Source organism: Belonocnema kinseyi, chromosome 2, assembly GCF_010883055.1.
Source record: "Belonocnema kinseyi isolate 2016_QV_RU_SX_M_011 chromosome 2, B_treatae_v1, whole genome shotgun sequence".
Classification (NCBI taxonomy): domain Eukaryota; kingdom Metazoa; phylum Arthropoda; class Insecta; order Hymenoptera; family Cynipidae; genus Belonocnema; species Belonocnema kinseyi.
Genome location: NC_046658.1, coordinates 182,632,487 through 182,658,169, shown reverse-complemented (window position 1 = coordinate 182,658,169; position 25,683 = coordinate 182,632,487). Strand labels below are relative to the sequence as shown.

Here is a 25,683-nt window from a genome sequence, read left to right as displayed (position 1 = left end):
TAATATTTAAAATAAAAATATTTTTTGGTTGAACATTCATCTTTTTTTATTGAAAATTAATTCTTTTTATTTTAAAAGTCTATTATTGTATTCTGTTTAATAAATAATCTCTTTTACTTAAAAAATATACTTTTTGGGAAAATTCAACGATTTTTTTGAAAGTCATCGTTTTTGGTCGAAAATTAATACTTTTGTAGAAAATTCATATTTTTGTTGAAAATTTATCTTTTCGTAGAAAAATCCTTTTTTTTAGTTGTTGAAAATTCACATATTATATTTGAAAGTTAATAATTTTTATTAAGACGTCTACTATTATATTTTTGGTGTTTAGTTCAAAATGCTACAAACTGTTTAAAAGTTTATTTAGCTTATTGAAAATTGAACTATGTTCTTAAAAAGTCACCTTTTTTTGTTTAAAATTAACCTTTTGGTTTAAAAAATCTATGTTAATTGAAGGTTAGTTCTTTTTATCAAAAACAAAACAAAGAAAAGTATTATATTTCTTTTTCAAAATTAATCTGAATTCAACTATTTTGTTAAAAAGTCATATTTTTTTGTCGAATATTGATACTTTTTGGATTGAAAATTCTCTTTTACTTTAAAAATCGTCTTTTTGGGTGAAAAATTCCACTATTTGCTAAAAAAATATCACATTTTGGCTAAAAATTCATCTCTCGGTTAAAAATTCCACTATTTGGTTGAAAATTTAACTGTTTTATTTAAAAGTCACCTTCTTTGGTTAAAAATTGATCCCTTTTCATTGAAAGCTAATTATTTTTTAGTTGAAAATTCCTCTTTCTTGCTTCAAAATTAATCTGGCTTATAAAATATTCATCTTTTCAAATTAAAAATGTAAGATTAAGTTCGAAAATGCAACTCTTTCTGGTTGAAGTATAATCCTTTTTGTTTGAAAATTCGAACATTTGGTTCAAGATTCGTCGATTAGAAAAGTGTAATAAAAACTGTGTTTGGTGTGCAAGTTGTAATTTTGAATAAAATTGTACTTTTTCAGCTGAAAAAGGTGACAAAAGATGAGAAACCCCAAAATAGTGATGACTGAAAGTTTTTTATTATTTTTTTTTTTTAAATCTGCAAAATCTACATTTTGTTTTAAATTAGGTTGCAGCTATTTGTACCGAAATTTCGGTATGAATAGCCGAATTTTGTCGGTACACCCTTCGCTTAAATTATTTACAATCATTTCAAATTTTAAATTAATTAAAAATCTTTTCGAAAATTCAAAATGCTTCTTAAAATCACTCAAATTTTTTCTGCAAATAATTAGTGTTGATTCCTATTTAAACTCCAAAATTCAACAATTTCATTGACAAATACAATTTTTAGAGTGTATTTTTTAGAGTGAGAGAATAAAATATTTTTGATGAACTGTTTAAGTAAATTTTATGAGAACTGACCTTGTAAGGTTGAAATGCACTCGTTCGAGTCGCATCTTGCCATGCACCAGGTGCCCAATGCCATTTTGTTTCAAGAGGTTCCGATTTACAACCCACGTTTACATGTCCCGGTTTACAAATCAACGGTCGAGGTCTTATTCCAATAGAAGCTTCTGTATTTTCACATGGTGTTCCATTCTCCTGCTTGATATCATTTTCTTCAAAATTCTCATCTACTTCTTTCATTCCGAAGTCCCACAAACCCTAAAGAGAATCACATTAATTCTCGATCCATTAATTAGTGAAAATTAACAAATAAATTTGATCTGTTGATTCTGACGGTCAAAACGTTTTGTTGACGTTTATTGACGCATGATACAGAAAGCTAACCTCACTTTCGAAACTGTCAAACGGATCATAATATTGTATAAAATATATTAGTAATTTCTCAATTTTAGAGTTAAACTCACTTTTAAAATTTGACGAAAATTCTCGCGTATTTATTCTACGTAATAAACATTTAAAATAGATCCTGGTACTGAGAAAAGTTTAAATAAATCGACACATGTTGACACAAAAACAAGGCCCGGTTTGTAATGATTAAGGTTTGAAGTTAGTCGCGAGTGTCAGTCAAAAATCGATATTCCTCGTTGGATGCTCACTTCAGATATATTTACCACGTGTTTGTGGTTTTTCGTTTCATGCTTTGCATCACCCTTTATCTGAAATTTGAGTAATTACAGTGCAATTAACATATGCAAAAATGCCGAAAGTACGAAGGGAAAAAGAGTCTCGTATTCACAAAGATGTTGTCAAACAAGGTTAGTCAAGTTTCACATATTTAGGTTTAAACGAAAAAATTAACCTAAAATTAACATTTTTTCTCACGTTCTTTTGGAATATCGTTTTATAAATTTATCATTTTGTACCATATTTAGTATTTATGGGCTCTATTCATTTAATTTTCGTTGTACTTGAATTAATTAACGCTTTAAATCTACTGTTTTAAAAATTGAAATAGGTTATGTTTGATTAATTAGAGTAAAAATTGGTGTCCCATTATAAGATTATAATTTTTAAGGGAATTAAGCGAACGTAAAATGACTTTATAAATCTACGGAAATTTCATGAACAGAAAAATTAAAATTCGAATTTTCAAACATTTTTTATAACCTTTCAAAACTATAAATGTCGCAACTTTTTACAGTATATCCACATTTTATAACATTAATTTAGATATTTTCAAATAATTAAATTGTTAATTTGATGATTACGAAAATTTGAATCTAAAATTAAAATTTTTTAACATTTAATTTTAATGGTTTCAATTTTTTAAGCATTTTATTTTGGTATTTTTCAAATTATTGGAATTTTTAGCAAAATAGAATTAAACATTTCTGAATTTTCTGGATTATTTAAATTAAAAAAAATCATTTTGAATGTTTTGAACATATTATTTAATTCCAATGTTTTTATTTGAAATATATTTAGCGATAAAGAATTTTAATTTAAAATTATCAATTAAATTTTATTTAATGTTACAATTATTTTCGGCCAGCATTCTTAAATCTTTATAATTAAAGCACGTATTGTTTTAACTTCATTTATTTATACGATAAATGACGTAACTCTAATGGTTTCAAGTTTTCAATAAATTTAATTGTTTTTTTTCCCCAAAAACTTGCAGTTTTTAGCAAAATAGAATGAAACATTTCCGTTAAAAATTCTTTTGCAACTTAAAATTCTTGATGGCTAAATAATTTTAAAATAAAAAGATTAAAATGGAAATAATATTATGTTCAAAAAATTAAAAATTATTTGGATCAATTAAAATTGTATAATTTAAAAAAAGAAGCTTCTGCTTTATAATTTAGTGTATAATTTTGAGTGTTTTTCTTTCGGAAATTTAGACGTTTTAATTGAAAATTGTATAATTTTGAACAATTTAAATGTCTAAATCCATTTTTTTCAATATTACGGTTACTTTTTTTAAATGAAATAACTTAAATCTAGTGGCTTTAAATTTTTAAGCGTTTCAATTTGTTTTTCCAAAATATTGCAATTTTTAGAAAAATAGAATTAAACATTTCCGTTAAAAATTCTTTTACAACTTAAGACTTAACAAACGAAAAACATTTCAATTTATTCAATAAATTATAAAGCAAAAGTTTTCTTTCTAAAAATATATAATATTGAATTATTTAAATTAGAACCAAATAATTTTGAATGTTGTGATCATAATATTATTTCAATTTAATTCTTTTTATTTTCAAATTGATTAGCTATAAAGAATTTTAATTGAAAATTGTTTAATTTTGAACTATTTTAACTTCTTAATCCATTTTTTTTTAAATATTACGGTTCCTTTTAAATCAGCGTTCATATTATAGAATAAATCACTTATTTCTAGTCGATTTAGCATTTTAGCAAATTTTAGGATTTTAATTTGTTTTTTTTTTCTTCTAAAATCTTTTTACTTTAAATATATTTAGACATAAAGAATTTTAATTGAAAAATGTATAATTTTGAACAATATAAAATTCTAAATGCAATTTTTTTTCAATGTTACAGTTGTTTTCAGTCAGCTCTCATAAATTTTTATAATTTAAACACTTATTGTTTCAAGTTGATTTATTTTTACGATAAAAGACATAACTCTAATGGTTTCAAGTTTAAACAAATTTTAATTCATTTTTTCCAAAAACCTGCAATTTTTAGCAAAATGGAATAAAACATTTCTATTAAAAATTCTTTTACAACTTAAAGCGTCTGCATTTTCGAACGAAAAACATTAAAAGTTATACAATTATAAAGCAGAAGCTTGGTTTTTATAATTATACATTTTTGAATTGTATAAATTAGAATAAAATAATTTTGAATTTTGCTGTCATTATTCCAAAATGAAATTGAAAACAATGTTTAATTCCTGAATTTAAAAATTTTTCTTCAAATATTTTCAATTTTTAAATTGTTTTAAATTATTATGGCCTTTAAGTGGACATTGTGAGATTCTGAACAATTCATGTAAAAAAGAGAGACTCTAATGTTTAAATTTTAAACTTGATTTGGAATGTTCTGTATTTATAGTCATTCAAGCATTATACGGCTTTCTTTTTAAAATTATACAATTTTGAATTACTTGAATTAAAACCAAATAATTTTTATTTTTGTTAGCAGGGCATCTTTCTTCAATTTTAACCTTTTAAAATTTTAATTATTTAGCTATGAAGAATTTTATTTGAAAATTATACTGTTTTGAACAATTTTAAATTCTAAATCCAATTTTTTTCAATATTATATTTCAATTATCATTTCAGTAATGATTTTTTCAACTGTATTTATGCGATCAATTTGTTTTTTCGCTAAAAATTGCAATTTTTAGGAAACTACATCTAAACATTTTCAAGAATTTTCAAAAATTCATTAAATGTATTAAATTAAAATTTTGTTTAATTATTAAAGATATACTAAAGTTATTTCAAGTTTAAAAATAAGCGTTGTTAAAAATTATTTATAAATTCAAGAAAAAATATTCCCGTTCTAAATTGCATATCATTTTGGAAAGGAACTAAAGGTGAAGTTAGAAAAAATATTTCAGGTTAAAATTTGTTATTTTACAATATTTATTGAGGGGTTTACGTTTTTGCTTTTTCATGGGATTTTATTCCTTGAAAGATTCTCTAAAAATCTCTTTGTTACGTTTTTATTTGAAAAATTTGTAATTAAGAAAAATATTGTCATCAAAAAAGAAATTTGTATGATTTATAAATTTTGTTAAATAAAAATGTACCAGATTTTTAGTGAATCTTTCAAGGAATAAAATGCGCAGTGGAAATCGTTCCCTCGAATTTATAAATCATTTTTAACAATGCTCATTTTTGAACTTGACATAAGTTTAGTTGGCAATTGTTCAATTCTGAGAAATTTATGCAAAGATAAGAGTCTTTATTTTTTAAGTTATAGAATTTTAAATTATTTAAATTAGAGCTAAATAATTTTTAATTTTGTAAACATGACATTCCAATTAAAATTTTTTCTATGTTAAAGTGAAAAATTTAAACTTTTAATCTCGCGTAGGTTTAATTTATAATAAATTCAATACATTCATGATAAAATTAACATAATATTTTAGGTATTATGTTCAATAAGGATTTTGGTCAACACATATTGAAAAATCCGATGATAATTCAAAGCATGGTAGAAAAAGCAGCACTACGTCCAACAGACGTAGTTTTAGAAATCGGTCCAGGAACCGGAAACATGACCGTTAAAATGCTAGAAAAGGCAAAAAAAGTTATAGCCTGTGAAGTAGATCCCCGGATGGTAGCCGAATTACAAAAACGAGTTCAGGGAACTCCTTACCAATCCAAACTTCAAATTATGATAGGCGACGTTCTGAAAACTCAGTTACCATTTTTCGATCTCTGTGTCGCCAATATTCCTTATCAAATTTCGTCTCCATTGGTATTTAAACTACTACTTCACAGACCATTTTTCAGGTAAATAAATATTTATTTTCTTAATTAGATTCTTAAGTATTGTCAATATTATTTATCGAAATTTACTTTCCCTGACTAATTTTTTATTTCCCCTAACTGCTTATATTTAAATACATATATTCTAATCTGTTAGCATTTTTAATATCAAGTCTTTTATAAATGAATAAAATAATTTTAAATTCATACATTTTTTATTTATTCTCCGGAGAGATAAATTTTCAACAGAAAATATGAAATTTATAAAAAAAAAAAGAATTTTAAGACCAAAAAGACGAATTTTCAACAAATAAAGCTTTTTTCTTCAAGAAATAAATAAAATTAAATATTTTTTAACAAAAAATAAGTTTAAACTTTCATCAAGAAAAGATTTCAGTTTATTTTTCAACCCCAAAATATAAATTTTAAACAAAAAGTAAATTTTCTACGAAATATGTCAATTTTAGTATTAATTTTAAACAAAATAATTAAATTTTCAACAAAAAAATGATTTCTTAACAAAGTAATTCGACACAATTTTTCAAAGAAAATATAATTTTTAAACAAAAAGTTACATTTTTATTAAAAAAAAAAATGAAACTTCTGCTAAAACAGATGAATTTTTAAATCAAAAAGATATTTTCAAAAAAAAATAGTTGAATTTTATGATTAAAAAGATTTCAGTTGACTTTCCACGATCAAAATATGAATTTTTTAAACAAGAAATATGTTTCTACGAAAAAAAATTGAATTTTCAATTTAAAAATACGAATTTTTAACACAAAAGGATGACTTTAACGAAACTGATGAATGGCCTGCGTGCATATTTATATAAAATATGATTTTATTAAACAAACTAATTCTTAAATAGTTGTACTTTCATCCAAAAAGATTCCAGTTGACTTTTCAAGATTAAAATATGAAACTTTTAACAAAACATACGTTCCTAGAAAACAAAATTAAATTTTTAATCCAAAAAGACGAATTTTTTCAACCAAACAGGGTGAATTTTAAACAACATAGTTGAATTCTTTACTAACTAATTCAATTTTTATCCAAGAAAGATGAAATTTGTACTAAAACAGAGGAATTTTTGATAAAAACACGCAATTTTTGTTTTCAAAAACTTGAACTTTCATCTAGAAAAGGTTTTAGTCATTTTTTCAATATAAAACATACATTTTAAACAAATATAGTAAACTTTTTACAAAAATATTAAATTCAACAAAATGTTTTGAATTTGCTAACTTTTAAATAAAAATGACAAATTTTCAGAACAAATAGTTTTCATCCAAAAAATATTTCCGTTGACTTATCAGCAACAAAATATGAATTTTAAACAAAGGTTAATGTTCTACGAAAATAGTTGAATTTTCAACCCAAAAAAATTTTTTTTAACAAAACAGTTGAATTCGCAACCAAAAAGGATGTCTTTTAAAAAAATTAAGAAAAAACTAAAACATATAATAAAATTTATAACTAAAAAGAAAAGATTCAGGAAAGTTTTGCTATAAATAAATAAAAATATTTGAAGCCCTATTAGTTCTTGTGAACTAATTCTTTGAAATCATTAAACTATTATAAAATCCCGTGAAAATCCATTTAAATTCAAGGAAATATTATAAAACCACTTGGAATGATTTAAAATGGCCTTAAATATTTTAAAACACTTTATGCATTTTTAAATACTCTAAAATATTTCAAATCCTTTGAAATATTCCTAAAATCGCTTGGAACTTTTTAACGAAAAAAATTGTTTGAACAAATTCTTTAAAAGTTTTAAAAATAACAAAAAATCTTTAAACCTTTAAACCTTGGTTTGTTTTTAAATGCCTTAAAATACTTAAATCGTTTGAAATTCTTTTAAATGATTGAAATAAACAGAAAATTCGTGGGAACCTTTTAAAATATCCTAAAATCTTTTAAATCTTTGGATGTACTTGAAATTTTTGGAAATCCTATGAAATCCTTGCATTTTCAGAGCTTTTAAAATCCCTGGAAATTATTTTAATCTTTGGAAACCTTCTCAAATCCCTGGGAATATTTAAAAATACCTTGAAATATTAAAAATCCTTCGAAAACTTTTGAAATCGTTTGAAATATTTTGAAAATTTGTGAAGCTCTTGAAATTTTAAAAATACACTAAAATCTATTTAATCATTTGTAATACCTTCAAGTTACTGTAATTTTTGTTGGAATATTTTAAAATACCCTAACGTATTAAATTTTTTTTGAAATCTCTGAAACTTTAAATTTCTTGAAAATTCCTTGGAATTTTTTAAATACCTTAGAATCTATTAAAATACCCTAAAAGATTCTAAATCTTTAAAAATCGTTTAGAATTCCAAGAAACTTTCTAAAGCTCTTCACAAATTATTTAGAACTTTTAAAAATACAACGGAAATATTTTTAATTATTTGGATTTCTTTCAAATTATTAAAATGCGTTGAAAATTCGTTGGAATCTTAAAATATCCTAAATATTTCAAATTTTTTGAAAGGATTTGAAAGCCCTGAAAACTTTCTAAAGTTCTTGAAAATTGCTTGCAAAAATTTAAAAATACCCAAAAAGATTTTAAATCCCTTGAAACTTTTTAAAGCTCGTAAAAATTCTTTGGAAGTTATAAAAATCTTCAAAATTATTAGGGATTCTTTCAAAGGATTGAAATTTGTTAAAAATTCTGTGGAATCTTAAAATATCTTAAAAGATTTAAACTCCTTTTGAATCGTTCGAAATCCTTTGAAACTTTCTAAATCTCTTGAAAATTCCTTGAAACTTTAAAAAATGTTCTAACTTTGAATATTTTGAATATTTCAAATTCTTTAAAATTTTCTTCAATCTCTTGAAAAATTTTAAAGCTCTTGAAAATTCTTTGGAATTTCAGAAAAATATTCTAAAATCTTAAAAATGTTTCGAAGTCTCTTCAAAAATCATAGAAATTTTTTTAAATACTCAAAAATGTTTAAAAGTCTTTAAAATAACTTTAGTTATTGAATTAAGTTAAAAATTTCGTAGAATTTTTTAAAATAGCCTAAAATATTTAAAGTTTTACGAACTCTTTGAAACTTTTTAAATTTCTTAAATATTCCTTGGAGTTTTCAAAAATATATGTTTAATCCTTTGAAATCGCTTCAAATAATCAAGTTACTAAACATTTTAAAATACACTAAAATACTTCAAAATTTTCGTAATCTTTGAAACTGTTTAAAACTCTTAAAAATTCCTTAGAATTTTAAAAAAAGCTCTAAATTATTTTAAACTTTCTTCTAATCTTTTTAAATTCCTTGAAACTTCTTAAAGCTCTTGAAACGTCTTTGGAAGTTTTAAAAATGCCCTACAATCTTTCAAATCCTTTAAAATACCTTTAAATTATTGAAATTAAAAAAGTTAAAGTTTTTCAGGCTTTTGAAAATTTCTTTAAAATTTTTAAAAATACCTGAAAATATAAGGGTGGCCGCTGAAGCGGAAAACCGGGATTTTCTTGAGACTTTTTTTAGTTCATTTGTTATGTTTTTCAATCATTTAAAAAATTTTAAAATGCTTTCTTAAAGACTTGAACAAATAAAAAATAAAAGCCTTTTATATTAAATATTTTTGATACAAAACATTTTTATTTGATAAATAAATCATTTTTTTTTAATTAATATGTAAATTAAGTAATAAAAAGTGAATAAAAACGATTGGACAAAACGATTTTAAACCAGATCAAAATTGAAGAATTTTCAGATTTTAACGTGAAAACTTAAACGGTTACAATGTAAAAGTCTTAGTCATTAAACAAATGTAAAGGTGTGACTGAAAGTTTATAAACTATTTTCAACCTAAAAATAACTTCGTAATAATGTATTTTTAATTTAAGGATTTTATTAAATTTAAAATATTGGTTCAGTCTAAAATATTCAATTTTTCACCCATTCAATTTGAAATTTTTAATTAAAAAAAAAGATTAATTATTGAATATTTAGCAATATTTGAATTTTTATTTCAGACAAGTAAATTGAAACAAATTATTTAAAAGTAACGAATCTTTTTTGAACATTTTGTTTAAATCTTTGACAAACTTTTTTAATATTCTCTTAAAATAATTTTTCAAAATTAAAAATTATTCTTAATTTTCCTATGAATTTTCAGAAAATGTTTTTATTCTTTTGAAGCATTCAAATTTCGCCTAAAAATAAAAAGTGTTCAATTGTTATTTATACATCCAAATTATAAAGAAATTTTCTAAAATTTGCAGGATTTTCTGAAAATTGTAAAAAAAATTCAATTCATTTTGACAGATATTTAGAAGTTCTGAACAAATTTTCAAAATAATTTTAAATTTAAAACAACTTCTAGACTTCTCAAGATTTGGAAATAAACTTTTGAAGCTTTCCAAGGATCTTTAAACTATTTAAAAAGAAAATAATTGAATTTCTAATTTAAGAAGTGTTCAGTTAAAATTATTTCAATTTTTCAATATTTAATCTTTCTAGCTTGAAATTCCTTAAAATTATATAATTTTGAAAATTTCAAAATTCATTGATTGATTTTTTAATTTAGAGCATTGAAAATGATAATGTGGATCTATATTTTTTTAGATTGAAAAATGTTAATACCTTCAGTTTAAATTTAAATTTTAAAAGTTCAAAATTTAACAGTTCCACTTTGAGTTATTTCATTTGCATCATATCTTGAAAATTCTTTGGAAGTTGTAAAAATACCTAAAATCTATAAAACTATTTGAAATTCCTTCAAAGGATTGAAATTTGTTGAAAATTCTGTGGAATCTTAAAATATCTTAAAATATTTAAACTCCTTTTGAATCGTTCGAAATATATTGAAACTGCCTAAGGCTCTTGAACATTCTCTGGAAATAAAAAAAATATATCCTAGATTTTTAAAAATGTTTTGAAATATCTACAAAATTTTTGGAAATTGTTTAAAATACCCAGAAATATCTCAAATTCTTTGAAATTCCTTCAGTTATTGAAAGAAGTTAAACATTTTTCAGAATCTTTTGAAGTACTTTAAAATGTTTCAAATACTTAAGAATTTTTTCCAATAGCTTAAATACCTAAAACCTATAAAATTCTTAAGTACCTTCAAATTATTGAAATAATTTTAAAATTCTCTTCAAAGTCTCCTTAAAATTGATTGCATTTTTTTTCAAATACCCTAAAATCTCTCAAATTCTCTCTTGAACCATTGCTAGTTCCTAAGGCTCTGAAAAATTTCTTTGTAACCTTAAAATATCCTAAAAAATTTCGAATCCTTTGCAACCTTCTGCCGTTCCTTTGCAAATTTTAAAAGATTTTGAAAATTCCTTAGAATGAAAAAATAACTCCTTTGAAATTATTCTCCTCTTTTAAAAATATCTTTTGACAAAAGAGATTTTGAAAATTCTTTTGAATTAATAATAATAGAGAAGCAGAAAAGATAAATAAGCAAGGCTTCAGAAAAGAGTTACAGATTTAAGAATACATTTTTTTTCCTAGATGCGCTGTTCTCATGTTTCAAAGAGAATTTGCAGAGCGATTGGTCGCAAAACCAGGAGACAAAGCCTACTGTCGCCTCAGTATCAATACACAATTATTGGCAAGAGTCGATATGTTAATGAAAGTTGGAAAAAACAATTTCAGACCACCACCAAAAGTAGAATCCAATGTTGTCAGGATAGAACCGAGAAATCCGCCGCCGCCAATCGATTATAAAGAATGGGATGGTCTCACCAGAATTGCTTTTGTTCGGAAAAACAAAACTTTAGCTGCAGCTTTTAAACAATCTACAGTTTTAGCAGTTATTGAGAAAAATTACAAAATCCATTGCAGTTTAACAAATACGGTAGAAACAATACTTATATTAACACTTGACGATTTTCCCATTTTTATAAGCTTTTAAAAAATTTTAACGAATTTTCAGTATTCAAATCTGAGAAATTAGAAATTAGGAATAAGTATAAATTTAAATTCCTCTTTAATGTCTAATATTCAAATTTAAATAAGAATTTCTTGAAAATTAAAAACAAAATATAAATCCAACGATTCGAATTCGAACAAAAAAAAACAGAAAAAGTTAGAAAAGAATTTTTTTAAAACCACAATAAAAAAAAAACAAGTCAGCTTTTGACTTGTTGAAAAATTTGTTTTTATTGTCTTGAAAAAGATGTTGAATAGTTTTTTGTAAATATTTTTTTGATTGAAATTAAAAAAAAAAAACGTGCTTCGTAAATTTAAAATAGTCTTTTGCAATTTTTAAAATATTAAAATACACAGCTTACATAAAATTTTGAAATATGCAGTAATAATTAAAAATCTCTAAAATTCGTAAAAGATTCATAGAAATCACTACAGATTTCATTTATTTTGTAATTTTATAGAAATCCGTTGGAATCATTAAAAATATTTTTTAAATCATTGATATCCTTGACATCTTTTGAAAATCCTTTAAGATTTTCTGAAATCCGAAGAAATTATTTTTAAAATTTTGAAATCTTGCAAATACTTTAAAACCCCATAAAGTACCATTTTCAACATTTTGAAAAAAAAATATTTCAATTTTCAAAAAAAAAATGTATTTTCAACACAGGAGATTAATTTTCTATGAAAAAAAGATGAATTTTCAATTGATTAGTTAACGTTTCATTTAAGAGAATTAATTTTCTTTCAAAAAAGAACAAATTTTCCACAGGACTGTTGAATTTGATGCAAAATTGTTAAATTTTCAGCTAGAGAAAAAAATTTTAACCCCCACAAAAAAAACTTTAAGCAAAGTTTAATTTTGAATCTAAAAAGATCAATTTCCAACGAAAAATGCCAAAATTTGATATTTCAAGGGGAAAGAAATTTTAATTGAAAATAAAAAAAAATTGGATTTAACAAACAAAAAAACACTAATTTTTAACAAAACTTGAATCGTCAACTAAAATAGGTTAATTGTTATCCAGATTAATTCCCAACCAAAAATATGAATTTTAAACACAGAAGATTAATTTTTGTAGTAAAAATGATCAATTCGTAACAAAACAGATAAATTTTATACGAAATAGTTGAATTTTCAAACAAGAACATTAATTTTCTTTTAGAAATGACGAATTTTCAAAAAATGTGTGAATTTTTAACCAAATAGTTGAATTTTTGACCCAAAATATAGTAGTTAAAGTTTAATTTAAGAGAATTAATTTTCAATAAAAAAAATTGTCACATGACTGTTTAATTTTATGCAAGATATTTACATTTTTAGTTGAAGAACAAAATTTTAACAACTAAAAAAACCTTGAACAAAGTTTAATTTTGAATCTAAAAAGATAAATTTTCAACGAAAAATGCAAAATTTGATATTTCAAGGAAAAAAAAAAGATTTTAATTAAAAATAAAAAACAGTTGGATTTAACAAACAAAAAAACACTAATTTTTAACAAAATACTTGAATCGTCAACTAAAACAGATTTATTGTTAACCAGATTCATTCCCAACCAAAAATATAAATTTTTAGTAAAAAGGATGAATTCGTATCAAAATGAATAAATTTTCGACGAAATATTTGAATTTTCAACCAAGAATAATAATTTTATACCAAAAAAATAATGTATTTTCAAAAAAATAAAATAATTTGTAACTAAATAATTAAAACAAGAGTATGATTTTAGTCCAAATTTAATTTAAATAATTTTCATTTTCTAAAATTTGTCTGACTAGTTTAATTTTTAAACTAAAAAGGTCCATTTTTAACTAAAAATTGAGTATTTAATTTTTCATTGAAAAGCAGTAATTTCAATATAAATTTTTTTTGCGGAACTTATTTTACTTGCAAACCAATTAGATGACTTTTCAACAAAATAGTTAAATTTTCGGTTAAAAATTGCAACCATTGAACAAATTTTGAACCTTAAAAGATGAATTTTCAACAAAAAATATAAAATTTAGTAGTTGATATTTCAACAACGAAAAATTAATTTAGAATTTAAAAAAAGTTTGATTTACCAAACATAAATTATTTTTAAACCAAAAATTTGCATTAGCCGCAAAAATTGAATTTCTACCAAAATGACGAATTTTTTCACAAAATACATGAATCTTTAACGAAGTACTAGAATTTTCAACAAAAGAGAGGATAATTTTACAAGAAAATAGTTGAATAATTTACAAAAGCAGATTAATTTTCAACCGAAGTGTTTTAATATTAACCAAAACAATTGATTTATTAAGAAAAAGACCAATTTCCAACAAAATACATCAATTTTCAACCATATAGTTAAATTTTCTACTAAATTGTTGAATTTTCGAACAAAAAATAAGAGTTAAAAAAAAAACAGTATGATTTTAAACAAAAAAGTTCATTTACAGCCAAAACAGATTAATTTTGACACCAGACATTTTTAACCAAAAAAAAAAGTGGAATTTCTACAGAAAGAGATGAATTTTCAAGAAAGGATAAGAATTTCTATGAAATTGTTAAATTTTCAACTAAAAAAGACGAATTTTTAACCAAATAGTATGAAATATTAACACAATTGTTGAATTTTTAACAAAGTAATTTAATTTTGACTCGAATTTTGAATCAATTTATCATTCATAAACGAAAAAATAACATTTCAGATAAACATTAAAGTTTATTTTTAACAATTTGGAAATATTAGGTTAGAAAACTAGATATTTTGCCTAAAAAATAAAGTATAAATAAATTTTAAAAAAAGTATAAAGTAAAAGTATTAAAATAAAATACAAATAAATAAAAATAAAGTATAAATACACATTTTTTTGACACTATTTTTGCAAAATCTATTGCAATTTTTATTTTTGGGATGGTGGATGTTATTTTAGCAAATCTAGCAAAGAAAATTAAAAACATGTTTAAAAATAAAAGTGAAAAAAATCGCATTATCAAGAAATTAGCGAGCAAAAAAATGAGTGTAAAATAATTAAATAATATAAAATAATTATTATAAATATTAAATAATTAAAATTTTTTTTGAATATTATTACTTGTTTCAAAATAGGTGTACAAATTTAATCTTGGATTCTTGTTCTTTTTTTAATTTCCACAAATTTGGTGGTAAAATTTTAATTATTTTTTCGCAGCCTATTCCTGAAGACTTTAACGTAAAGGAAATGATATGCAACGTTTTGAAGGAGGCGAATGTTGAAGAAAAGAGGGCGAGGACGATGGACGTCGACGATTTTAAAGGGTAAGAAATAAAATCCTTCTTAGTTTTTTATGCATAATTATATTTTATTTAAAAAATTTTAGCTTCTACGAAAATTAAAGGACTTCTGAGAATAATTTTTAATGAGCACGATTGATATTTTTAATCTGATTTTTTAAATATTTTTAATAGAGAAACTTTTATAAATGGAATAATAGAATTTTTATTTTTAATTTTAAATGTATTATTCTCCGAATAAACTAGAATTTAACTAGAACTTCTTAAACCGAAAAAGTGCCAAAATAACATTATTAATAATATAACACAAAAATTTAAAATAACTAATTATATGTTAAAAGAATCTAAAAGATTTTGAAAAAATTTTTTTATATGATAGAATTTGTCAAAATATTAGGACAAATTTGCGACTTTTTAAAAGATGTTTAGGACTTTTAAAAGTTTGAAGAAAATTAAGAAATATTTGATAAATTTTCGGAAATGTTTCCAAGTTTTTAAATATTTCTAATCTATTTAAAACGTCTTAAATTCCTGAAAGTATTTTTATCTGATTCAAATTTTTCTCAAAATGTTGAAAAATTATTCCATGAATTTTTTGAGATTCAAAACTTAAAATTATTCTTTTAAAGTAAAACCTAAAATAATCAAAATTTTCCCAATAATATTGAAAGAAATTGTATCTCCCTAAATCTTTGATAATTATTAAAAAGCTTCTCATATTTTTTCAAATTCGTCAAAATATGTTTTGCCCATAATTTAATTATTCTTATCTCTTTAAAAATATAGGAATGTTTAAAAATTATACTTTGGTAGCAATGTGAATAATGGTTAGGAACATTTAGAAATAGATTTTATGACGAATTAAAATTATTTATTTAAACATTTTGATATGCAAAGTTGATGATGCAGAAAATTCATAAATTAACAATTAAATATAATGAAATAAATAATTTAATTTAATGTTACGTAATATGTGAACGCTCCCTGGTATGCATTCATATTGTGAGTGATGTTCTTTGGAATTGAAAGAGAATTTCAAAGAATTCGATTGATAAGTCTTCGAAGGAATTGAACCGAAATTCAAAAGAATTTGAATAAATTGGAAAAAATGTTAATTTTTTTTTCAAAATTCCCTTTATTTCAGTAAAACTGGTGGGAATTAAAATGAATTTAACGAAAATAAGAAGAATTCGACAAAATTCATAAAAATTCAAAATGATAAAAACTTAGAAAAACATATTTAATTTGGAAGAGTTCAAGTGAATTAAAAACCTCAAAAGAATTTCAAAGAATTTAAAAGAATTTAGGATAATTTAATAAGAATTCAGGGAAAATCTCGAATGAATTTCCAAAAGTATTTGAAAATCTCTTCAAATCTTTGAAACTGGTGAACAAATTTGTTGAAATCCTGAAAAATGTATTCAATTGCATTAAGGCTTTTAAAATTCGTTAAAATCATTAAAATCGTCGAAAATCTCATAAAACATCTTGATAACATTTTAAATATCTTAAAATCTTATATCGCCTGTAAAAACGTTTCCTTTTTTTTTTCAAAATTCATTCAATATTTTAAAAATATTTTAAAATACGCCACCTAAAATATTAAAGAAGGTTAAAATCAATAAAAAATTCCTTGACTATTCCTTCGAATCTTTTAAAATATCATAAAATCTTTTGTAATCCATTAAAATATTATAAAATCCTGTAAAATTGGATGAAATCTGATATTTCCAGAAATTTATTAAAATAATTTGAGATATTCTATTATAAGTTCTATTAAAAATCCCTAGAAAATTTATTAAATACCTCAAAATATTTTAAATCTTGTGATACTTTTTAAAATGCATTGGTAGTTTTAATAGTACCCTTATTTTTAATTCCTTGGAATTTTTCTAAATGCCCTAAAATCTTTCAATCCTTTGGAATCCCTTCCGATTATTGAATTCCATTAAGAGTTCATTTACATTTTTTTTTAAATAGACTAATACAATCAAAATCCTTTGAAACTATTAAAAAATTTCTTGAAATTTCCAATAATATCCTAAAATCTTTTAAATACTTTGGAATACCTTCAAATCATTAAAAATTCCTTAGAATCTTTTGAAATACCCTATAATATTTCCTTGAAAAATTCCTTGGAATTAAAAAAAAAATCATCAAATCAGATCCTTTGGAATTTCTTTAAAATTTTTGAAATTTATTAAAAATAAATTCCTTGAAACATTTTTAATCTTTTGAAACTTTTACAAAATTATGAATTTATTATAAATTATAATTAGAATGTTACTATTATTATTATTAAATTTTCTATTAAGAAAAAATAATTAAAATACGAAATAAATTAACTTCTTTTGAATGTGGATTTGATAATATTTTATTATTACGTTTACCTTTTTCTATTAATTTTTCTTAATTGGTATTGTTTTTTGAATTTTTGATGTAGAAATTTCTTTAATTTTTCCAATTGTTAAATTTTGAAGATTAATAAACTTTTATAGAAAAAATATTTGTTTAATTATTATATTTATTGGTTTATATTATGAATGAAATCAAGGTTCACTAAAATGATTATAAATTTGTGAATAATAGTTAAAATATTAAAACATTTAAATTGCATTTAAAAATTATTTAAAAAAAAGAAAATTATTTTTGAATAAAACTAAAATTTAGTATTTAATTTCGACTTAAATTTAGAATTATTTAACTAATTTATTAAATATTATAAAATATTAATTGAAACCAAATTAGAGGTAAATTATTGTTAATAATTTAATTGAATTAAAAAATTCAAGTTAATAAGAAATAATTAAATTTTAATAAACTTCTAACTTGATAAATGATTTAAATCATTTTTATGATTTTGAAACTTTTAAAAGGTTTTGAAAATTCCTTGAAATATTTTAAGTACCCTAAAATATTTTTAATCATTTGAAACTTTTTAAAATTCCTTGGAAGTTTTAAAAATAACCCAAAATGTTTAAAATCCTTTGGATGACCTCTAAAAAATGACTGAGGATTCTTTGGAATCTTTTAAAGCACACCTTGAAATATTTAGGATTTTTTGAAATTCTTTTAAACTTTTAACACATTTTGAAAAAACTTGGCATTTAAAAAAAATCCTTAAATCTTTTAAAGACCAAAGATATTTTTAATTCTTTAAAATTTTTTAACAAATTTTCTTGGAAGATTTTAAAATACTCTACAATCTTTACAATCCTTTTTAATACCTTCAAATTATTTAAAATTCCGTGTAATATTTTAAAATACTCTAAAATATTGAAAAAATGTTATTCTCTTGAAAATTCCATGCAATTCTTACAAATATCCTCAAATATTCTTTAGATCCTTTGGAATCCCCTTCAAATTATTAACATCTTTTAAAATTTAAATTACATTAAAATCCAAATTTAAAATCTTATTTAACGTCCAATAATTATTTCCTTCTCATTTTTCTTTCTGTCCGAAAATTATATTTTCAGATTACAATAGGCGCTTTTTTTGTTTGTTCGCTGTGGTCCAAATTTGGTCGTTGGATTCTTTTTTTTTTAACAGGAATTTGCATATTTTTAAATACCTTAAAATATTTTAATTCCTTGAAAAATTAAAAAATACCATAAACATTTTTCAATCCTCCAATCGGCTCCAAGTCACTTCAAATGACTTGGAAGATTTTGAAAAACCCAAAAATATTTTAAACTTAAAAACTTTAGAAATTTTTTTGGAATTTAAAAAAAATATCCTAAAATCTTTTTAATCATGTGGAACTCCCTAAATTTATTGGAATCTATTAAAACCTCCTAGGAACCTTTTAAAATTCCTAAAACATTTGAAATCCTTACAATCTGTTTAAAAATTCCTGAAAATCTTAAAAATAAAAATTATGGAATTATAAAAAAAATTATTGAAAATTCCTTGAAGTCTTCTAAAATACCGTAAAATATCTTGAAGGTTTCGGAATCTTTGAAACTTTTTAAATCTCTTGAAAATTCCTTAGAATTAAAAAAAAATCCTTAAACTGTTTTTAGGTCCTTCGGAATTCACTTCAAATGATTGAAATCTATTAAAAATTCCTTGGAATATTTTTAAACGGCCTAAAATATTTTAAATCCTTTAGAATTTCAAACAATTCCTTAAAGGTTCGAAAAATACCCTATAATCTTTAAAACTCTTTGGAATGCATTTAAATTATGAAAAGTCCTTGAAATATTTTAAAATATACAAAAATATTTTAAATGTTTCGAAATATTTGGCATTTTTTAAATCTGTGGAAAATTCCTTGGAATTTAAAAAAATCCTAAAATCTTTTTTAGATCTTTCAGAATTCCTTCCAATGATTGAAATCTATTACAAATTTCTAAGATTCATTCAAAATAACCTAAATCATTAATTCCATTTAAATTTTTCACAAAATCCTTAAAATTTTTTTTTTACTCTTAAAATTCCTTGGAATACTTTTAAATAAATAAAAATATTTTTAATCCTTTGAACCTTTTTAAAATTCCTTGTTTTTAAAATACCCTAAATGGTTTTAAATCTTTTGGAATTCCTTGAAATTTTTTAAAATATCCTAAAATCTTTAAAATACCTTCCATTTATTCGAAATCGGTAAAAAAATCGGAAAAATCTTTTAAAATACTCTAAATTATTTGTAATCCTTTGAAACTTTTCAAACACTCCGTGAAAATGTTAAAAATACCCTAAATTCTTCAAAATCCTTTGGAATACCTTTAAATTATTGTAAATTCCTTGGAATATTTTTAAATATCCTAAATTATTTCGAAAGTTTCGGAATCTTTGGAACATTTTAAATTTCTTAAAAATTCCTTAGAATGTTTAAAAATATCTTAAAATATTTTTTTCAAATTACTGATAATTCCTCAGCATATTTTTGAATGTCCGAAAATATTTTAAACTTTTTAAATGTGTCGAAAATACCTTGGAATTTTTTCAAATATCCTAGAATCTCGTGAAATCCCTTTCAATGATTGAAATTTATTAAAAATTAATAGGAATCTTTTAAAATTCTATTGAATTTAAAAAAATATGGAATCTCTTGTATTCATTAAAAATCTATTAAAAATTCCTTTGAATTTCTTAAAATACGCTAAAATCCTTTGAAATCCCTTCCTTAAAATATTTTTTAAAAACTTTGAATCTTGTTAAATGTATTGAAAATTCCTTGGAATTAAAAAAAAATCTTTTTAAATCTTTAAACCTTTTCAATCTTTTTTAAATCCTTCGGAATCCTCTTCAAATGTTTAAAATCTAATAAAAATTCCTTAGAATTTTTGTAATCTTTTGAAACTTTAAAAATATCCTAAAATCCTTTGGAATTTCTTCCATTTAGTGAAATCTATAAAACAATTCCAAAGAATCGTTTAAAATGCCCTAAAACCTTTTAAATTCCTTAAACACTCTTGAAAATTCCCTGGAATCTTCTAAAATACCCTAAAATATTTGTAATCCTTTGAAACTTTTTAAAATTCCTTAGAAGTTTTAAAAGTGCCCTAAAATCATTTCAATCTTTTATAATAACAGCAAGTTACTGAAATCCCCTCGAAATTTTTTTAAGTACTCTAAAATATTTCAAATTTTTCGAAATCTTTTAAACTGTTTAAATCTTTGGAAATTTTTGAAAGTCCTCTGGAATTCCTTCAAGTTATTGAAATCTATTAAAAATTTCTAAGAATCTTTTAACTCTAAAATATTAAAAAATCTTTGAAACTTGTTGCATCTCTTGAAAATTCTTCGGAAATGAAAAAAAAATCCTCAAATATTTGTTAAATCCTTGGAAGCCCCTTCAAATTATTAAAATAAATTAAAATATTTGTAATCCTTCGAAACTTTTTAAATCTCTTGAAAAATTTTTAAAGTCTTTCGGAATTCCGTAAAATTATTGAAATCTATACAAAAAATCCTTGGTGTCTTTTAAAATACCCTAAAATATTTAAAAATCTTTGCAACTTGTCAAGTCTTTTGAAAATTCCTTGGAATTAAAAAAATCCTCAAATGTTTTTTAGATTCTTCAGAATTCCCTTGAAATTATTAAAATCTATTAAAAATTTCTTGGAATATTTGTTATGCTTTGAAACTTTAAAAATATCCTAAAATATTTTAAATTCTTTGCAATTCCTTCGATTTACTGAAGTCTATAAAAAGATTCCAAAGAATCTTTTAAAACGCCCTACAACATTTATAATCCCTTCATTAAAATCTATTAAAAATTCCTTGGAGTATTTTTAATCCTTTGAAACTTCAACAAAATTCTAAAATCTATTAAAATCTTTGAAATTCCTTCCATTTATTGAAATATATTTTTAAAAATTCAAAAATCTTTTACAATACCCTAAAACATTATTTTAAAATCCCTAAAGGCTAAATTTGAGTAATTTTAAGAGATCAAAACATTATCTTAAGATTGCTAGAGAAATTTAAAATAGCTTTTCATTTTGAAACATTATTTTAAGAGAATATTTAAAAAGTTTTTCAAAGATTTAAACAAAATTTTTAAAAAAGATTCTAGAAGATTTTAAGAAAACTTTCTAAATTTGCATGATAATTTTTTATATTTTAAAAACTCCTAAATATCTCTTAAAATTACTCAAATTTTCTCTAAAAATATTCATTTGTAAATTATAAGTCAAAACTGTAAAATTTCACTCATAAATTAAGAATTTTTCAAATACAACAATTAAAATTGTAATGTTCAAAGTTTAAAGGCTCTTCGAAATTTTAACGATTTCGGGGTTTGTATGTCCAATAATTCAGTTCAAGATTCTTTAGTTTTAAATATTTGGTTTCAATCTACTTGTCTTAAATAAAAATTCAAATATTGCAAAACATTCAATAATTAATCTTTTTTTTAATTAAAAATTTCAAATTGAATGCGTTAAAAATTAAACATTTTAGACTAAAACAATATTTTAAATTTAATAAAATCCTTTAATTAAGAATACATTATGAAGTTATTTTTAGGTTGAAAATAGTTTATAAACTTTCAGTCACACGTTTAAGGGCATGCGACACAGTGGAATTCCTACATTACCAACCTCTTTTTTCTATTGAACAAAATTTTTTTTTGAACCATAGAACTTTTTTTGTAAATCAAATATCGAACTCAAAATTTCAGGAGAGCATTAGAAGATATTATCCTACGTTTATGTACTGCATTTGAATCGAAATTTGGCAAAAAATTTCAGAAATAATTTTTTTTTTAAATTCCGATTCAAATGCAGTACATAAACGTAGAATAATATCTTCTTATGCTCTCCTCAAATTTTGAGTTCGATATTTCATTTACCAAAAAAGTTCTATGGTTTACAAAAAAATTTTGTTCAATGGAAAAAAGAGGTTGGTAATGTAGGAATCCCACTGTGTCGCATGCCCTTAAGCATTTAAAAATGATTTTAATTAAAAATGTAAGCTTAAAAATAAAAATTTTGAATTATGCAATGTAAACTAAATAATAGCATAATTGAAAAACATAAAAACTTAACTAATTATTTAAAAACTGTTGAAATCGAACGTGGACAGATTTTTCTTCTACAAATTTGTAAAATTTCCTGTCAAAAGAAATTCACTGTCATTTCCCGGTTTCAAAAAATTCCCTCGGTATCAACAAAATACTTAAAATTTTAACAAAATACAAAAAATTCCAGATAGTACAGCAGATCCAAAACTGTTTTATCTTTCTTCGACTGTTTAATTTTCAGTTTCATTTTCAACGAAAAATGAAATAATTTAAAAATTAATTTAAAAAACAACGAATTTTCAACGAAGTAGATGAGTTTTCAACTATAAAAAATATTTAATCTTTAAAAAAAGAAAAACAACTCATTTTTAACAAAATATTTAAATTTCCAACAAAACAGATACATTTTTAATCAAAACGATGAATCTATTAACAAAAGAATGAATTTTTAACACAGAAAAACACATTTAAAACCCAAAATGGAATACCTTAATTTTCAATCAGGAAAATTATTTTTTAACGAAAAAATACAACTAATTTTCAACGAAAAATTAAATAATACCAAAATTATTTTTAAAAAATACAATTTTCCAACGAAGCAGATGAGTTTTCAACTATGAAAAATATGAATCTTTAACAGAAGGAAAACGAATTTTCAAAATAAAAATTAAATTTCCAACTAAAAAATAGAATGAGTATGTAACTCAAAAAATAATAATTTTTTATAACCCTAAATGGAAATCTTAATTTTCAGTTCAGAAAATTATTTTTCAACAACAAAAAAAAAAACAACTAATTTTCAAAGACAAAAAGATGAATTGTCAACAAAATACTTCAAATTTTATCTAAATACAAAAAATTCAAGATAGTACAGAGGATCCAAAACTGTTATCTTTCTTCGACCATTAGAAATTTTCATTAAATTTTCAACTTAAATTAAGATTTTTAACAAAAAAAAAAAAAACACAAAGAATATATTATTATGAAGTTATTTTTAAGCTGAAAATAGTTTATAAACTTTCAATCACACCTTCACATTTGTTTAATGACTAAGACTTTCAAAATGTAACCGTTAATTAAATAAAAATGTTTTTTATACAAAATTTTCAACATCAAAATCTTTTATTTTTTATTCGTTCAAATATTTAAGAAAGCATTTAAAAATTCTTGAAATTAAAAATGCAAGCTTAAAAATAAAAATTTTAAATGGAAAATTTTAAAAATAAAATAATGTTGAATTACGCATTGTAAGCTAAATAATAGCATAATTGAAAAACATAACAAATGTAAAATTCCCAATAAAAAAAATCACTAAAAATCAGCCTAAAATATTTCAGAACTTTCTAAATCTCGTGAAACATTTTAAGTCCTTTGGAATTCCATAAGATTATTGAAATCTATCAAAAAAATCCTTAGAATATTTTAAAATAGACTAAAATATTTTTTAAATCTTTGCGAGTTGTCAAGTATTTTAAAAATTCCTTGGAATTAAAAAAAAATCCTCAAATCTTTTTTAGATTCTTCGGAATCTTTTAAAATACCCTAAAATATTTGTAATCCTTCGGAACTTTTTTAAATTCCCCTAAAATTACAAAATGCGAACTCCAAAGCTGACCATTTTACCATTTGAATTAATAAAAAATTAACAGAAAATTAAGGCACTCAAGGTGGAACTCTTTTATTTTTAACTTTTAAAATTGAAATTGAAATTTTTTAAATTCAAAATTCTTTTATTTAAATACTCAGTAACTTACACCTGTAAAAAGGAAAGTACTAGCACTTTTCAATTAAACAATTTTAAATCAAATGAATATAAACTGCAAAGTTTAGAATGTTTAACTTTTATAAATTAGATTTAGATTCAGTTCCAAAAATATAAATCCAAATTATCATTTTTAATGCTCTAAACTGAAGAAAAAAATCAATAAATTTAACAACTTTTACAAACAATTTTTACGTTAAAAGTTTAATCATTTTAATTTTAAATAGTTTAGATATTCTTAAAATACTTCAAAATTTTATGTCAAGGTCTTAAAAAAATCTACATGCTGTTTCAAATTTTTTCAAATGTAAAATTATTATTATTTAAAGTTTTTTATAACTTCTAAATATATTTTAAAATGGTTCGAATTTCAAATAATTTCGCAAAATAAAAAATCATTTTAACCGGAATTTTGGTACGAAGACAAATTTTGTCGTAAAACTCACTTCATTTGGATTATTTGTAATCATTTAAAGTTTTAAATTAATTTTAAATTTGTTCCAAACCTCTAAACAGATTTAAAATAATTAGTTTTTTTTACAAATAATAAATGTTTAATTGTCATTTGCAGATACAAATTTAAGAATTACACTTACAAATTAATCATTTTTTTCGTAGAAACATAATTGAAGAAGATAAAAATTCAAATAATTATATATTTTTTAAATTCCTAAAATCGAACTTTGACATATTTTTCTTCTAAAATTGGTAAAATTCCCTATCAAAAAATAAATTCACTATTTAAAGCTCTTGAAAATAGCTGAAAGTCTTTAAAAATCCCTTCAAATTTTGCAATAAAAAAAAAAAAAATTCCTCACTTTTCCACCCTAACGTTTCAATAATAAAATATTCAACTAATCCCAAATGAATTATTATGTTTCAGGTTGCTGTACGAATTTAATGTTAAGGGCATACACTTTGCATAATTTCAAGGAGAAAAAAAAAACCAATAGCGACTAAAATTTATTTAAAAATTATTTTTCATGTAAATAATTTTGTATCAAAATCTTCAAAGACTTTGTATTAGTTACAAATAAATTAAATACATAAACATAAACATAAAACGTGTGTCCACCATCGCTTAATCTGTATTCCTAAAACTAGAGAATTTTTCTTCATACCTGGAGAGTAAATAATGAAAATAAAAAATAAAAAAAAAAATCCCTCTTTTTCTTTATTTATTATATAATAATTATATGTCTAAAACGCAGAAAGGAAGTACAGAAAATAAATGTAAATTCGTAATAATACAATTACAGATACATATTTACCACCGTCTAAGTAGAAACAATCGTTTTTTTTCTTTTTCTTCACCTTTCTAGATAGATCTTTTATCGCAGTGATGTCAAATCCACACGTCTAATAGTCAATCATCAAGGTCATTATTCAATGTACACTGTATACAATATTCCGATACATCAGGGAAACTAACAATTTGT

The 25,683-nt window shown here is 22.3% G+C and overlaps 3 protein-coding genes across 4 annotated transcripts in view; 1 reads left to right on the top strand and 2 right to left on the bottom strand.

Moving 5' to 3' along the window:
• Positions 1 to 2,038, bottom strand: part of LOC117166932 (DNA-binding protein RFXANK) — an 18,454-nt gene extending 16,416 nt beyond the window's left edge. Inside the window, exons 1-2 of the mRNA XM_033351398.1 lie at positions 1,865 to 2,038; positions 1,416 to 1,658 (exon numbers count right to left, since the gene is read on the bottom strand). Coding sequence (XP_033207289.1) covers positions 1,416 to 1,640 — 225 coding nt within the window. The 5' untranslated portion in view covers positions 1,641 to 1,658; positions 1,865 to 2,038. The remainder of the gene's footprint in view (positions 1 to 1,415; positions 1,659 to 1,864) is intronic.
• LOC117166931 (probable dimethyladenosine transferase) lies at positions 2,036 to 25,393 on the top strand. Its single transcript, XM_033351397.1, has 5 exons — positions 2,036 to 2,215; positions 5,527 to 5,893; positions 11,347 to 11,692; positions 14,929 to 15,035; positions 25,128 to 25,393. Exons 1-5 carry the CDS (start codon positions 2,158 to 2,160, stop codon positions 25,168 to 25,170), a joined length of 921 nt encoding a protein of 306 aa, XP_033207288.1. The 5' UTR covers positions 2,036 to 2,157; the 3' UTR covers positions 25,171 to 25,393.
• The window catches only part of LOC117166930 (E3 ubiquitin-protein ligase Topors-like), a 35,228-nt gene continuing 34,938 nt past the window's right edge, over positions 25,394 to 25,683 (bottom strand). For both annotated transcript variants that reach the window (XM_033351396.1, XM_033351395.1), the window contains exon 8: positions 25,394 to 25,683. The gene's annotated coding sequence lies outside the window, so the exon portion shown is untranslated.